Source organism: Orbicella franksi, chromosome 11, assembly GCF_964199315.1.
Source record: "Orbicella franksi chromosome 11, jaOrbFran1.1, whole genome shotgun sequence".
In the NCBI taxonomy this organism is placed as follows: Eukaryota; Metazoa; Cnidaria; class Anthozoa; order Scleractinia; family Merulinidae; genus Orbicella; species Orbicella franksi.
The window spans coordinates 20,553,722-20,570,771 of NC_138155.1; the positions used below are offsets into that span (position 1 = coordinate 20,553,722).

General features: G+C 37.6%; 2 protein-coding genes across 2 annotated transcripts; one reads left to right on the forward strand and one right to left on the reverse strand.

Annotated features, from left to right (window-relative positions):
- The first annotated feature begins 31 nt into the window (after nt 1–31).
- LOC145502931 (putative helicase MOV-10) lies at nt 32–14,796 on the forward strand. The gene is made up of 16 exons (XM_081482341.1): nt 32–51; nt 145–292; nt 2,178–2,616; nt 2,966–3,481; nt 4,465–4,726; nt 5,466–5,620; nt 5,952–6,146; nt 7,649–7,796; nt 8,450–8,617; nt 8,745–8,845; nt 9,394–9,589; nt 9,821–9,976; nt 10,193–10,468; nt 11,450–11,626; nt 12,506–12,594; nt 12,938–14,796. Exons 3-16 carry the CDS (start codon nt 2,192–2,194, stop codon nt 13,137–13,139), a joined length of 3,066 nt encoding a protein of 1,021 aa, XP_081338467.1. The 5' UTR covers nt 32–51; nt 145–292; nt 2,178–2,191; the 3' UTR covers nt 13,140–14,796.
- Nucleotides 14,756–16,810, reverse strand: LOC145502933 (uncharacterized). Its single transcript, XM_081482343.1, has one exon. The coding sequence runs from the start codon at nt 16,355–16,357 to the stop codon at nt 14,756–14,758; it is 1,602 nt and encodes a 533-aa protein (XP_081338469.1). The 5' UTR covers nt 16,358–16,810.
- Nucleotides 16,811–17,050: the final 240 nt, after the last annotated feature.

Genomic DNA, 17,050 nt, shown 5'->3' on the forward strand with positions numbered 1-17,050 from the left:
CCTGGGAACCCAACATGGCGGCCACCAGTCGTTTTCCTAGAAATGGTAAAGGTATTTATTTTTCTACGAATCCTAGCTAATCCAACTTAAATTGCAATCAGGTGGCATTTCTTTATATTTGATTCTATTATTCATGATATTTAGCTTTGGCGAAAAAGCAATTTTACTTCTAAACCTTTGAACTTTCGCTGCTGGTTATCGCCGGCCTAATTACGCCAGCTTACACCAGGGAAGGATCAACACGCAAGGAAACATAAGCTTAAGTTTAAATACATGAACTGAAAACTAAAAGGTAAGTGAACATATGTGTACTGTACTCTAAACGATCGGAGGTCTTAGGTCTTAGGTTTTGATATTCGGAGGGTCTTAGGTCTTAGGTCTTAGTTTTTAAGATTCAGTGGGGGACTTAGGTCTTAATTTTGAAATTCGGAGGAGGACTTACAGTGGGGGATCCAGGGGAGGGGCTCGGGGACCCCCCCCCCCCCCCTTTTAATTAGGGTGAAAAAAGAAAAAATCACAGAAGGAAGAAAAGCTTGCAGGTCAAGCAAAACAAAGGCCCCCTGCTTAGCTCAAGGTCTGGATACGCCACTGTCTTTAAGGTCTTTCTTTTTTTTTTTTTTTCGAGGTCTTAGTTTTTGAGATTCAGAGGGGCTCTTAGGTCTTAGATCTTAGGTGTTAGGTCTAGTTTCTGAGACACCTGTACTTACCTAGCTGTGAGGACATCAAATGTTTTGTTAACCTTTTTCTTATAATCATGTATGTTGCTACAGCTATGAAGCAGTACAAGGCATTATGTCGATTCGTAAAGAAAGTATGATTGTGAAAATTGAATGTCAATGAAAATGAAATGTTGGTAGTGTACTTGTATAAACAGTGATATTAGAGTATGACTACTTGAACCAGGCCACCTAGAAGAAAACTGACCAATCAGAATGTAAACTGAGAACAGCAGAGAGGTATCCTTTCTCGTGAAGACAAGTAAGGGTCTGTTTGATATGAGTACATGAATTTTATTGACTCCCCTGTATTATGTACACTAAAGGCCCCAGTTGTTGGAAAGGTGGATAACACTATCCACTGGATTAATCGCTATCCAGTGGATAAGTGTTAGCAAAACAAACCACATTATCTACTGGATAGTGATTTATATGGCAGATAACATTATCCACCTTTCGAACAACTTGGACCAGATTCAGTCCTTACCGGAAATAATCATTAGATAGTATTATTTCAAAAAAGATAGCTATCCTTTGTTCTCAAGTAACATTCTGATTGGTGAATTACTTTTCAAGGGGCCCAGTTCTAAATAGTGGTCACACAGCAGTCATACTGTAAAAATATGTTGAATCTTCTATAAGCGACCACCCAAAATGTCAAGGATAGGTGGTCACTTACGAGAGCTTAGACCATATTGGGTCAAAATTTTGCCTCGTTTAAGACTGACAGAGAAAAGTGCATGTACATTTTATTCTTTAAAATTTTAGATGGTTAATTCCTGTGAAAAGTCAATTTAGAGAAAACATCTGGTACTTCCCATTGAGAAATTTCCGTCTCTTGTACTACCCAGGAATGCGATAATGTTACATCTTATTATCCATTTTCTGTTCCATTATCTGTTAAGTGGTCACTTAAGGAAGGTTAAAAACAAATTAAAGAAAATTTCAAACTTTTACATGTAGCTCTGATAGAGGTCGTGATCACTTACAAGAGATTCCAAATGTAGTGATTTGGTGTGGAAACTTTTGGTATTTTGGAGAACTGGTCGCTGAGGAGAGGTGGTCACAACTGGAGGTTCGACTGTATTAATATTACACCTCTATATTTATACCAAATTCTCTATATAGGAGCTTGATCTTTTGATAAAACAAACCAAGTTATAGGTCCTTGTGATTTACATGTACAATGTATTTGTTGACCAGAAAATATCCTAATATATATGATACCTCCCTCTATGATACCCCTGCCCCCGCCCCCTTCCCAGTTGTGATACACATGCATTTATCCAAAAAAATATCCACATCCCCCCTCCCCCCACCCCCCACTCTTTTGGACTTTCTAGTGCCCTTCTTTTGTGTACAGTGCAATTAGGTGTGGATATTTTGTGGAAGTGGACAATCTGAATCAAAGATTTACCCATAAGAAATGCCATCTAACCTTATTCTATTTTTTCTTGATAGTATTTTCCATTAAAATGCCTCGAGTAAAGAATGATTACAAAAAGAATGTTACCAAACAGTTTTGGAAGTATCTATCAACTGAGCGGCTCAGGCCGTCAACAAAGATGGAGCTCAGGCAGGTGTATTACGATCAGTTCAAGAAAACATTGGATCATTCCATCCCCACAGTTTCCTTTTCCACAATCTTGTTTCAACTGAAGAGGATGAAAAAACTGGTAAAATGCAAAGATGGTTCTGACACATTGTTGTACTTTGAACGAAAGGGTCGCCGTTTGGTTTTGGCTGTAGACCAGTCATTTGTGCAACGAAAGCAAAGGACTGCAGCAAAAGAAAAAGGAGAAGATGATGAAAAAGATGTTGATGAAACTGAAAGAGAAAAACTCTCTGAACAGGAAGATGATCCAGTGCTAGAGCTGAAGAAGTTATTTCTTAAACACAAGTAAGTGGTATTAGTATTTTAGTCAGATATACAGTATCACACAGTTTGTAATTGGGATACCATGCAGTTTGAGAGGAAAATACAAAAGACTGACTAACTGACGGATGGGTGGATAGATGGATAGATAGACATTGGGCGGACAGTTGGCCAGACAGACAGAGGGACGAATACATGGATGGACGGACACTGATGAACTGACTTACCAATTGTAATAAATTATTTTATTATTATTATATGTTTGTCATTTTTTGATTCTTATTTATTTAATGTTATTTTAACGGTTAGGGTTACGGTTTTTTTTATTATTTATTATTATTTGTCTTTGTTTTTTTATTTTATTTATTTCCAGAGAATCTTTCATTCAAGACAAGAATGGAATACGGGTTTGTTCTGATTTAGACAGAGAACATGGATTAATTGACTTTGGTCAAATGCAATTAACCGAGAGTGCAAAAATCACAGAAATCATTGTCAACAATGCTGGAACCAGTGCTGTAAGACTGAAACGATTTGTAGCCTTGAACTCAGTGAGTGATTTCATGCTTTCTGACAAACACAACGTTAGTACATTTACAGGAGGGCAAACCAAATCCAAAGTGCTCAAAATTCCGGCCAGCAAGTCTTACACGATATCGGCACTCTTTAAACCAAGCGGTCTTGGTGAATTCAAACAGCCAATTGTCTTTGAATTTGAAGAGGAAGGCTCGACAACCGACACTTACCATATAGCACGGTTTCTAACAGGACAAGGAACTAGCGAGGACGTCGAGAGTATCCTGCCAACCCACAAGTATCGGCATCCCAAGCCTGTTGCAAGGGTGGTAGACCCGAAGGTACAAGTGATTGGTGGAGTGCCTCCCCTACGGTAAACTATCTTGTGCAAGTTGTGATAACTGAAACTGCTTTTAATAAGATATGTGGAAGGTAACAGCCCTTGTACAGCAATATTAAAGAACCCACACACTCATTGCAAAGATTATGGATTTCCCAGTATTGTGGTGTGGCCTTGTCTCATGGGTTGGTGTTTCATATCCATGGGTTAACTTCTTTGCACCCTTCCCCTTGGACAGAATTGTCCAAGAAAAATTGCTATGTCTATGTCAAATTGTTGAAGGGCAATTAACTGTCCCATTTAAAAGCTTCCTCCATTTTCTGCCTTGTCTTACTTTTGTTACTAGTACCTATTTGAATCTGCTTTACATGTATGTTTTCTTAAAAAAGGAAAATTCTAGTAATTATTTTTGTACTGTGTTGATTGCTCCTGCAATGGGAGTGTTATATGTTTTTGACAATACACTGTAGGTAATGTGTAACCAACATTTTAAAATCATGCTGAACATGCCACCACCAAGTTGTTGGTGTCAGAAACCAGGCTGGAGAAATGTTGGTACATGTAGTCTGCAATCGGGAAGCACCCACAATTGCAGTCTTATAATCATGATACCCCTGGCGAGTCATGTCTTGTTGTGCGGGAAAAACTTCTTCAAAAGTTGAACGGCAGTATTCATGAGCCATTAGCCTGTTGTGATCCTGACATAAGAAATGGATAATAATTTGTAAGTTATAATTTTTGGTGGGGTGTGTGTGCAGAAGGGAGGAAGAGGGGGGGGGGGTGGGGAAGTACCAAGAAAGATTCCAGCAGTTGAGAAAGCGCCAAAAAGAGAGAAAGCACCAAAAAAAAAAAAAAGAGAAAGGGGAAAAAAAAAAAACTGATAAGCAGCAATCCCATATTTATAATGGAACATGATATAAATGCTTTGTCTTGTGAATTGGATTATTTTCTAGTAGACGTAAATTTTTGTAAACAAAAGTAAGGAAAGATTGAATGTATTTCCTTATCATCCACAGACCAGACAGTAAGTTACGTTACCCAGTCCCTCTCAAAGACTACCACATTCCCTTTCAATTACGCTTGGGTTTAAACCAAGGCCAACCTGGTGAAGAGCTGTCAACGCTGCTTGAACAAGAAGTAGGCTTACAAATGCCACAGTATCCTGAAAAATTTGCATCCCTTCTCCACATCGAGGAGCTTCAGATGGAGGTAGACATTCGACACTATGATATGGAGGACACAATACTTATACCAGAAGGGCAGTTTCTTGTTCTAAAGGTATGGTGTTGAGAGAGTTGTAAAGCTAAAAGGGACTGTTTTTTGGTGCAAAGTTAATAGGGAGAAGTGTAGCACTTGGTGGCCTGATGGTTAGCTACATGTAGTGTGCTGGACTTTGTAGTCGAGCAGTAGTCCAGGAGCCAGCCTTGGCCTGGGTCATTGTATTGTGTTATTAGGCAAGACACTTTACTCTCACAGTGCCTCTCTCCACCCAGGGGTAGAAGCCTAAGAGGGGGAATGTTGGGGTCAGAGTGGCCTGACAGTTCATTAACAAAAGTTAATGGAACCAGAATGAAAATGATTATTACGGTTACACAGAACTTACCCAAATGATGAACCTGATGAAATGTGCAAATTATAAATAATTTACTAGTACATGTATAAAGAATTCAAATTTATAACTTACGTGTAAATAAATATATAAATAATATTATTGCTGCCATCAAGACGGTGATTCTATTGATACAGTCAAACCTCTATTAAGTGGTCACCCTCCAGAAGTAGCCAGGTGACCACTCAATAGAGGTTGACCCTTTATAAGAGGTGATCAGAATTTAGTGCACTATTGTGCAGAAAATTGAACAAGAAAACAAAAGTACACATATATGCGCAATCTACAATTTAATGGAGGTCAAAGATACAGTAAATACGTGAAACGCAATTTATTAATTTGAATGGTGACCTCTTAATAAGGGGTGACCACTTAACAGATGGGTTTGACTTCATTATTTGATTTTAGGTTCCTGGTCTTGCCGAGAATCGCCCATCAGTAATCAAAGGTGATCAGATCTTAGTAAGAGTCAAAGATGGCAATGGACAACTAGAGAAGGAAGAGTATCAAGGATTTGTTCATGTTGTGGGATTAAGTGATGTTCGTCTTAAGTTTTCTCCAAGGTACTACTACATGTCATGTCAGGCTTTGATAAATCAGTGATGTTCACTGTGCATCTTAACAAGATATTAAATAAATGTAATAACTTTTACTCATTAGTAAGTACTTTTGCCAGAGTGATCTTTTATGTCCAAGATTTTTTTTAAAAAATTATTATTATTATTATTATTATTATTATTATTATTATTATTAGTTGGTATAGACTCATGTGGTGAAGATCACTAACTTGTTGACAGACCACAGAAGTTGTTAATCACTGCAACATACTAACTGTATTGGATTTTTTGTTCTGCCTGAGTACTAATCTTACTTTGCTTATGAATGATGTTTTAGTTTTCACAAGAAGTACATTAAAGGGATGAAGGTGAATGTGAGATTCACATTCAACAGGACACCATTAAAACTGATGCACAGAGCTCTAGAAATTGGATTCAAGATGATGGAAGAAAAAACACAACTTGCTTCTTTACAATTAGCGATTGGCAAACATTTAGACCCCCTCTTAGAGGAGAAAGAACAAGATTTTAGGTAAGTGTGCAATATAGGATCTCTGGTCCTTGCCTGGTCCCTTGCTTTTGAATCAGTTTTGATCTGTACCCTCAGAAGTCTGTACTTGTAAGGTTGCCCTGTCAACTTGCTGGAGAGAGAACACTGTGGGATGTGAACCCAGACCTGCTTTACACCATTTTTAGAAAAGGAACTTTTTATAATTCAATTCCATCATTAACAAGTGCTAAATTGGCATAATTATGTGCACATGTATAACTAACAAGAAGATCCTTTAGATCTTATAACCGCTTCTACAATTTTATGTAATAACTGTCTTCTTAGCACTACAGTCGCAACCCAGTGCACTTTCCAAAGATTCATTGATTACTTTAGACACCACATCACTTGATCAACACAAACTGTCTTATTGCACCATCGCACTTAGCCTTTGTGAAATCTTAAATTTAATTGTTTTTTCCATGAGTAAAGGGCTAGCAAAGTTATCACACAAGTCACATAATTCAAGAATTACGTTATCCACAGCTATCTTTAGTATGGTGGTTATTTCCTTACCAATGATGTAATCCTTGCACATTCTGACACTTTCTTTGCTTGGCTTGCAAATATTTAATTTTCCTTCCAATCTCTGAACTCGCTTTGGTAAAACAGCGGGACAATTCACTTCTCTTGTCTAAAAATACGAAAAATACTTGGAAAACTAAAAAGGCTGTCGCTTCTGGCGAAACAAACTTGCAAAGTAAACACGATCGTATTTGTCACATAGCGAAAGTGAAAGCCGCAACGTCAGCGCATTCCATGGCTGATGTAATACCTTTTTTTAGCGTATTTATTATTCCCCTCGAATCCAATGCTCTGATAAAACCAAAAGAAAATATATTTTGCACACAAAAAAGAAAACAATATCCGTAACATTGTCCGTGTATTAATGTTTCAACAGCTTTTGGCGAATAAACATCACAGGTTGCATGATTCAAAATTTGGCTGAGAGGAAGTTTGGGTCCGGTCACCAACAAAACTAATAAAAAATTAATTAATTAATCCTGTGCAGAGCAAGAACTGCACTCGGCCCATGGCCGCGCAGTTCACGGTTAATAAGTGAACGTGGTGTCGGTAAGAGTAAACTCTGTGTAAGCTTAGACAAGGATGGCTCACATAGCCAGCACTTAATGACTCAACTCTGGTTTCTACAGGTAGGGTTAAACAACCAGGAGTATCTCTATTCCCTCGTGGACAAAATGCTGGTCTATCACAGGGATACCTCCACACCACTAGCCCCTCCCCCTCCCCTTATTCTTTCCCAATGCCTTAATTCCCTGGTCCCCACCAATCTGGGTTGAAAGAAGTACTGTACAAATTAATATTCTTTGACAAGAACTTACATGTAGTAAATGTATTCCAATGATGCAACCAAGCTCAAACTTGGTGTACTATCCAGTGATCTATAAATCATCAGGTCACTCTGCCTCCCTCTATATGTAGCAAGAATCAATAGATTGACATATTACTACTACAATTTCTAGATTTTATGATGCAAAACTTCACAACAATAAAGAACAAGAACAGGCGGTAAAAAACATTGTTACTGGTACATCCAGACCAATTCCCTACTTGGTGTTTGGTCCTCCTGGAACAGGGAAGACTGTTACCATTGTGGAGGCCATCAAACAGGTATAAGATACCATTGCCTTGTTGTTATACACAATTACAATTTAGCATTATATGCAATAATTGTATTTAATAAATTACTGGTATGTATGCAGGAATGTCTCCTGTAATTGCAGCCCTTTGGACACATTGCAGCCCTACATATATTCTAGATATCATCAATAAACTCACAATGTGAAGTATGGTGAATGGTATAAATGCAAGACGTTGCAAGGAGACGAGACTAGCGTTAGCCCGAGACATTTTCACCTTTTAAATTGTGAGGTCTACATGACTTCATAGTGTTTTGAATGCAAGAGCAAGATGGTCAGATGTCATTTATAAAAACAAACAAACAAATCCACATTTCAAGAATTTCTGATCCAGCCTTGTAAAAATCTATTCTCTTAGACAGCCTTGTCAAAACAAGACTGTACATCTGAGACATACATCTGTACAGAACTGCTAAAAAAAATCGGACCACAAGATGCATGAATTTTGACCAAAATTTTGCAAGACCCAGGGTTTTTGAAGAAACATTTTTGCCATCCCTAACGCGGGCAAAGAGCAATACGCTTCGAGCAGCTGCATTCCTTTGCATGTGCAGTAATGTGACCATCTGTTTGTTTGTTGTTTGTCTATAAGTAGTCTATTTATTTGTAATATTCGCTTACCAGATATTGAAACAGTTTCCAACAAGCCATGTCCTTGCTTGCGCCCCATCCAACAGTGCTGCAGACCTGGTGTTACAGCGAGTTATGGAGCACACAGTCATTCCCAAGTCACAGATGATGAGACTGAATGCTTTTGGCAGGTCAGCGTTCTCTCTTCCAAAAGATATCAAGGTATGCTATAAATGTGACCATTGATTTGAACCATCTTGAATTAATAACCATATGAAAATGGTTGTAAATTTGGCATTTTATTTTATCCAGATTACAGTCATTCACCTATCAAATTTCTTCACTGCAGGATGTTTGCTGCATCACATCTGGTGGGGACTTCTTTATGCCTTCTAAAGAAGCCATTATGGAGAAGCGCCTTGTGGTTTCCACACTGATCACAGCAGGAAGGTTGCTATTAATAAGTTCTTTGTCACCCAATTTGCAGTCTAACCTCATGAGTGTCTGTGTAACAGAGATATCCATACAAAGTAATTAACAGTTAATGGATTCAAACATTTCATAACATGCACTCTGACTGGTTGAAAAGTGGTGATATCATTGACTTCATTTTGTGGATCCCTCCCTGATGATGACATAGCCTGATGTTCATTAACAAAAAGTTTGAAACCCATTTATTTAATAAATAATACTTATTTATTAATGACTAATTATTGTCTCAAAAGTTTGGATCTTTTTAAGCAGTGCAAGTCATGTTTTACGTTTAATGGCCAATTCCCATCTATGAGACATGCCTGCAGGGAATCATAGTTGTTGTATTCATCAAATTACAAATATCCAGTCTAAGATGGTGAATGCAACCACATGTACCATGATTCCCCGTAGAAACACCCCATAGAGGAGATTGGCCATTGGTTAGTCAGACTAATATTACCAGGTCTTTCAAATTCAGATCTATGATAAACTATCCTCACATATGTTTTCTTTTGCCTTTCCAGATTAGTATCGGGAGAGATTCCAGACCAGCACTTCACTCATGTGTTCATTGATGAAGCAGGCCACTCCCTGCAGCCTGAATGCCTGGTCCCCCTGGCAGGACTGTTCAGTACAGAGACTCCAGGAGGGGGCCAGCTGGTTTTGGCAGGGGATCCCCAACAGCTTGGTCCAATACTTCGATCACCAATAGCCATCAAGGTAAAAAAAGGATTATAATTAAAACTTTGACATGCAATGTGAAGTAATATATCAAACACAGCAGGGGGTTTCATTACATTTCTGAACATCAAGAAGAAAATTGAAAAAGTGACATGCAGCAGAGTATTATTTTTCGTTGAACTTCACGAACTTTTTTATTTTTTCAAAGATTACTGAATGATGTTCATGTATGCTAAGTAATTTGAATTAAATTAATTTTGTTAATTTCAGTATGGTCTTGGTATGTCTCTCTTGGAATGGATGATGACAAAGGTGCCTTTCTATGGCCGAATACCACAAGATGAAGAGGATGAACTTGGTGATTATAACCCGCTGATTATTACAAAGTTACTGAAGAACTACAGGTCACATCCATCGATTTTGGAGGTAAAGTCTAGATCTGAAATCACAGTGCATGTACATTGTACATGTACATCTGAAAGTATGTAATAGCACAATGTATTACAACCTCGTTCATCGACAAATGAACTGTTGAATAGTGTGTAGGTTAAACCTAATCCTGACTTTAATTATGATAATTACTGCCTTGTTCCAGAAATATCCACTATTAAATAAATTTAATTGAATTTGTGATTTTTCCAGCTTCCCAATGAGATGTTCTATGATGATGAACTGGAAACTTGTGCGGACAGGCTGAAAAGAGAATCACTGTGTAACTGGAGCCGACTTCCTTGCAAGGGATTCCCGATCATTTTTGAGGGGATCAAGGGACGTGACATGCGTGAAGAGAAAAGTCCATCATTTTTCAACCCAGAGGAAGCAGCTGTGGTCACACAATACGTCAAGGACTTGAAGGATGCCCGAGGAATCAACGTGCTTCCTTCCCAGATTGGGATCATCTCGCCTTATAGAAAACAGGTACAGTTAAACTGAATATCTTAATGTTGTTAACATTAAATTCATGCTTTACTGTATGTGTTTTTTTAAGTATTAATTTTTCTATGATTAATACTGACCAACAAAGAGATCTAGCCTAATTAACGTACCCATAGTCTCCTATGCAGCAGCTATTAAGGTCGTCTCACAACACTCCTTTATTGAGGATGAGTGTCGCGTGACAACCCGAATCATTGCTGCATATGTTAGGAGATTTGTTTGCCATTGACCCACTGACCAACCTGCCAAACACCCAGCTGGGCATCGACCATCAACCAACCAATGCATCAAATGACCAATAATAATGATAATGATAATGATAATGATAATGATAATGATAATGATAATGATAATGATAATGATAATGATAATGATAATGATAATGATAATGATAATGATAATGATAATGATAATGATAATGATAATGATAATGATAATGATAATGATAATGATAATGATAATGATAATGATAATGATAATGATAATGATAATGATAATGATAATGATAATGATAATGATAATGATAATGATAATGATAATGAATAATAATAATTTATAATAATAATAATAATAATAATAATGATAGAAGGGGGAGTGGGTGGGGGTTAGAAATGCGTGGAGAAAGGTAGGAGAATCAACCTTTTCTGCCTCATATTTCTCCCTTCTCCTACTAGTAATTAAGTTGCTGTAATCATATCACTAGTCTAACTACGTTACTTAAGCAGTCTCTTTCTTTTCCAAGCAAGCAATAAAATGCATGAATGTGAAGCGAAAGCAAGACCATTCTGTTCTCATTTATTTCCCTAAATGTTTGCACAAGTTTAGCCATTTCAGTCTCATGGAGGATTACAGGAACAAGACCTGACTGCTCATAGTCTGTCATTTCAGTGATGTTAATTTTAGTCCAGCTTTGAAAAGTTTCTTGCTTTGTGATTAATTGTCTTGCTGTGGCACTCGTTTCAGGTTCAAAAGATAAGGACTCTTCTTGACAAGGCTAACATCTCAGATGTGAAGGTTGGTTCTGTTGAAGAATTTCAAGGACAAGAAAGACGAGTGATTATTATTTCCACTGTCAGGAGTAGTCAGGAGTATCTACAGATTGATGCACAGTTCAAACTGGGTTTCTTGAAAAACCCAAAGGTTTGTTAAAAGCAGCTGTTAAATATTGTAATGATTTGATTTACAGTTAAATAATATTTTTAGTAGTGCCTTCCTTTATAAAAATAAGACCCCTTTTGTAGTAGTATTGAAGTGCCTGCCATTGAAAGGGGTGACAGTTGGAAAAATCTGACACTCTTCAAATATCAAGACCCTTGTTTAAGAATCAGAGACTGAGATTTAAACGACTTTAAGTTAGACACAAAAAGGAATGAAACTCAGAAAAAATAATGAGACCTTGTGATTCATTGTGAAGGCCTTCGAGATTTCAAGACTGGGCAATGAACTGTAGGTAGCATTCATCACCCCTTTTGAATGTGTTCTTGTATATTTCAATAAATGATACCTATAACGACTGTTATATAAGCACCCCTATTTCAAAAATTAGCACCCCTGTTCTGTTCCAATAACAGAACCGTCAACATACACTCCAAAACTATCCATGATTTAGCTGCCTTGTAAACTTCTCCCATCATCATTGCATTACAAAGAACTACTCCCCATTCCCCAAAGTTCCATATTTTTTTGTCAACTGTTTTTTTGATGTAAGGTAGCCTGTGTCACATTCCAGGGAGAGGCGGCTGTGACACAGGCTAGATGTAAGGGCAAGTATAATTCTTTCAAACAAAAGATCCCTCCTCCATTTTTCGCTTTCCAATATTCACATACGCATACTGTACAAATAAGAACCCTACTATTTATAAGTTCCCCTTGAGGTGCTGCGCATGCACAGGCGGTAAATATTTTAGGTGCTAAATTAATTTAAAATGAAATTTTCCACAACCATAAGATATTAATAATTAAAAGCTTGGAGCACTAACATTAATTTTAGAAACATTTCTATCCAAATTCATTTTTCAGAGGTTTAATGTTGCTATCACAAGAGCCCAAGCTCTGCTGATCGTAGTGGGAAATCCTCATGTTCTTTGTAAGGACAGACACTGGAATAGGTAACTGGTCTCTTATTAAAGTAATAATAGGATTTTTATTAGCCTGTCTGAGCAAATAAACATTTATTTACCACTTTTCACTTACTTTAATGGGCAACAAATGGTGAATTTGATTCTTTGCAAGACATCTACAGAACAGATGACATATTTCACAAGCCTGAGACTATCTACACCTTGCTAAAGAAATCAAGACTTTTATTTGTGATGGTATTGATCACAAAAAAAAAAATAATAATAATAATAAGTAAATGAAGGACCACCCCTCCTGTACATAAGTACATAAATTATTTAACTTTTAAGCTCAATTCAGTTTTTTTTCTTTTTTTTTTTTTTTTTTTCACAGATTCATTCAGTTCTGCATCGATTCAAAAGGCTACCGTGGGTGTGATTTCAAACCTACATCAGAAGATGACCAGGACCTCATAGCTCGCCTGAGACGTGTTCATCTGGATTCTAAAGAAGCATTAGATGCTGTGGAGTCTGTTGCAGATGATACTGTAACACAAGCAGAACAGCCAGCATGGCACAGACATGAAGAGTTTTAGATAGAAAATTTTACTGTGCTGTTACAGCTAAGCTATGAAATACCATTATGTATACTTATTACATTGTTTTAGGACCTTTGCTTAGCACTAGAGAAAAAGAATGTTAACACCACTTCTCTTAAAGTCAAATTTTGAAGGTATTGGTGGTTCTCTTTATTAGGCCAGCCATACAAGGTGGTTCTAACTTTTCAGGTCCATGGATGAAACCCTAGTGTGTGACCATTCAAATGAAAGCTATTGAGCATTACTTTCATGTGGTACTGTTTATTATGCTGCACAAGGTGGTTCTAACTTTTAAGTCTGTGGATGAAACCCTAGTGTGTGATCATTCAAATGAAAGTTATTGAGAAGTACTTTTATGTGGTACTGGTTATTATGCCCTTAGTGTGTGACCATTTTAAATGGAAGTTATCTAGCAGCACCTTCAAGCTAAGGACTCTTTTCACTAGTTTTAAATACATTGTTTTATGAAGAGTGCAAGTCTTCTCGTACCAGATCTACAGTCAATTCTTTATTAACACATCTTGTTTGCTTTCAGTAGCATCTCTCAGAGCATGACTTACATGTAAGGGCTTGCAAATGCTTACTGTTGTAAAGTTGTCATGTCTCTCAATTGAACATTCCTGAGTGGCTAAGTCAAAGAGTCGACTGCATATATTTGGCCATTGCTGTATTTAAATAGACTGTTTTAATTACTGTAACAATTATTTTATGAAAATTATAATATCATAAATTATTTATTATAGATGTATAGTAGTTAGCTGGGATCAATTTTATTATAAACTTGTTGATCCCAGAATTAATTGTCCTGGCTGTCAAAGACATGTTCCAGAATACAATTTTTTGCATATATATTATAATGTATAGAGGATTTTTTGGTGGAAAAAAAGCACACTTTTATATTCTACTGTTAATTAGTTTTACCTTAGTTTTTAATTGTAAAGTGTACACTTGGGAACACAAATATGGGATATTATATTATTTGGCAAAAGGAACAATATCGTTGTGCAAGCTTGGAGATAATTTGGTGAACTTAACTTTTACATCACTTGCATATTGTAGAAAAGAGCTGTTTGTAGTATCAAGAATTTAACTCTTCTTTCTGGTCTCTATTTCTTTTATTAATGTTTTTGTTGTAGCCCAAAATGTCAGTCATCTCACCGTCATGAAAATGCAAGCCATCTCTCGCCTGAGAGTAATAAGTGCAGGAGACGACTGACACTTCATGTAATTTTTGTTGTAGCCTTGCTGATATGAACATATCAAATTGGCTTCCCCATAGGGAAATTCCCAGCTGGGTTGATCAGGGGGACTAGAAAGATTCTCTAAGGCAAAGTCCTCTTGTTAACATTTCCTGCACAGACTACCCCCCCCCCCCTGAAATCACTGTCACAGTATTGCAAATTCCCCTTTCCCCATCCCTTGAATTTCTCTTTTGTGACATGTACACAGTGGTACTTAATTCACATTAATAAACTTTTTTTTCAATGCCTAATTTTAAGTAAATTATACATTTTCACTGTTAGAAATACCAGGGAATACTAATAATAGTGTAATGCTGTAATTAAGTACGCCTAGGACGTGAACTGCACATGCACAGTCTGAAAAGTCAAGTTTCATTCTTTGAATAAATAACTATCTTCTGTGTTTACATGTATATCAGGTTCTCCACGTTCCTGTGTACTTTCCCAATGAAGGCGGCGAACAAGCACTGTGGCACTGTCAATACTTACAACACCATTGTTAGGTGCTACTTGATCGATAATTTGATCAACGTCATCCAAGTTCCAAAACCCGACAACACATGACATGGTCTGGGCCTGCTCCATTTTGAACTCAACAGACTGAACCGATAATGACTGGGTAGCAAAGTAATCTGCAACAGTTTTCTTGCTCACACTACGAGGCAAATGATCAATTAACACCATCATGCTTCGATCACTCTCCTGGCTGTGTGTGTCACTGTCCATGGCTCTAATGTCAACTTCTTGTAGTTCTAACTTCTTTCCACAAACAACATGAGCACTTTGCAAAACATTCTCTACAGTGTGCTCATCCTGAAATTCTATCGTCGGCAAGCCTGGTCGGGTCCTGAACATCACTCCATGAATATTAACATGAGTGGATCGGTAATGATCACTTGTCAAATCCATGCATGAAATCTTACCAAACTGTTCAAAATAAAGCTGTAATACTTCCAATGTTATGTTCGCAGGTGTATCACGTAAAAGAATAGTTTTAGAAATATTGTTATTCAATATTGGCGTCACATACAGCTTTCCTCCAGTGGCAAGGTCTTGAACTGGTTTCCCTGTGGCCATATCTGCACTAAGTTCTGTTTTGAACACCACCATACATTGATAACTATGTTTATTATTTGAATCTCTTCCGTGAATTTTCTCGACCTCTCCAAATCTTAAAAAGTGCCCTACTAATTCGTCATCAGAAGTATCAGGTGACACATTATAAACACTAACTGTCCTTTTCACTCTTCTTGTAATCTCATTTTTGTCCTCTTGTCGTAAAGGCTGATCCACATTGATTTTCCAACCTGCAATTGAATGTAAACGTTTTGATAGCACTTCTTTAACACTTTCTGGAGTCTTAAATGTTACAAACCCATAGGTTTTAGAAGTAACTATCCTTGCCTCTTCCACTTCTCCAAAAGCTGAAAAATATTCCTTCAAGTCATTGTCAGTTGTACCATGGACTCCTGTTTTGAGCCCAGAGACAAAAAGTTTTCTTTCTTCTTTTTCCGTTGAATTATTATCCTTTACAACAGAAATTTCACCGGACTTTGTGACAGTTTTTAAGGCTAAAGACACTTTAACACCGTTCCCATCGATTACGTGAGTTGATGAAGACAAAATTTTCCCGACGACTCTTGAGTTCTTAAAAGTGACGAATCCATAACCTTTTGATCTACCAGTGAGATGATCTCGGATTATTTGAGTTCGAACCACCTGTCCGAAAGATTTAAAATAGCGTTCCAAACTCTTTTTCGATCTCTCTATATCGTGTTCCCCGTCTCTCAATCCAGCCACCATGATTTTCCTGCCTTGGTCTTCGGGACTTTTAGAATCGTAAAACAAGCATCTAGAAAACAGTAACATACTCTTTCCAACTGGATCTAGATTGTATGTATTGAGTAGTCCACGTTTTCCAAATGGCATCCTTAGAAGTGATCTTTCTAATGACAAGGACATTGCTGCTGCCATATTGGATGTCCCGACTGCATCATGGGTAGGATGGACTTGCACTTAGCGCCCTCGGGCATTTTGCTCAGCGATAAGCTAGTTCGCAGATCCTTACACAACCAGACGATTTACGCAGGCACAGTCTCATCTCATCAGGGCCGGATTGTTCGAAAGCCGGTTAACGCTAACCCAGGATAAGAAGTTAATCGAAGTATCCATTTTTTGCTCATGGATGTTATGTAACATCCGTGAGCTTAGGAAACAGTCGGATGGCGCTCACTCACTGACTCACTCCATTGTAACTAATTTATTCATTAAACCTGGATTAAACTATTTTCTCCTACCTCCCCTGCTAAGTATTGCTTTTGTCTGAGGGTGTTCAGTCGTCTTAAGTGAGGTTCTTTGACGAGGGGGGACTAGAAAGGCGTACATTTTTGCCTGATAAATTGAGAGCCTGGGTACGAGATTGTCGAACACCGGTGTCACAGTGATATGTGTATCCCCGTGATATGTGTATCCCCGCACATATATCACTAGTGATATGTGTATCCCCTCCAAGATGGCGACCAGTGATATGTGTATCCCCCACCCCCTTCCCCTCTACTTTAAATAGCAATATCCTTCTTGAAAGCGCTCTCGTCGTCCGGTCGCTTACTGGATGAACGACTAACCCAAACAGACTTAAAACACAGATCTCAATTTTTGTAGTTGAAA

Excerpts from the sequence above, each read along its gene's own strand:
- LOC145502931 (XM_081482341.1), top strand. The coding sequence starts at position 2,192 with ATGCCTCGAGTAAAGAATGATTACAAAAAGAATGTTACCAAACAGTTT. Across the intron at positions 7,797-8,449 it reads TTGTGGAGGCCATCAAACAG|ATATTGAAACAGTTTCCAAC; the intron begins GTATAAGATACC and ends TTCGCTTACCAG. Across the intron at positions 10,469-11,449 it reads TCTCGCCTTATAGAAAACAG|GTTCAAAAGATAAGGACTCT; the intron begins GTACAGTTAAAC and ends CACTCGTTTCAG.
- LOC145502933 (XM_081482343.1), bottom strand. The coding sequence starts at position 16,357 with ATGGCAGCAGCAATGTCCTTGTCATTAGAAAGATCACTTCTAAGGATG.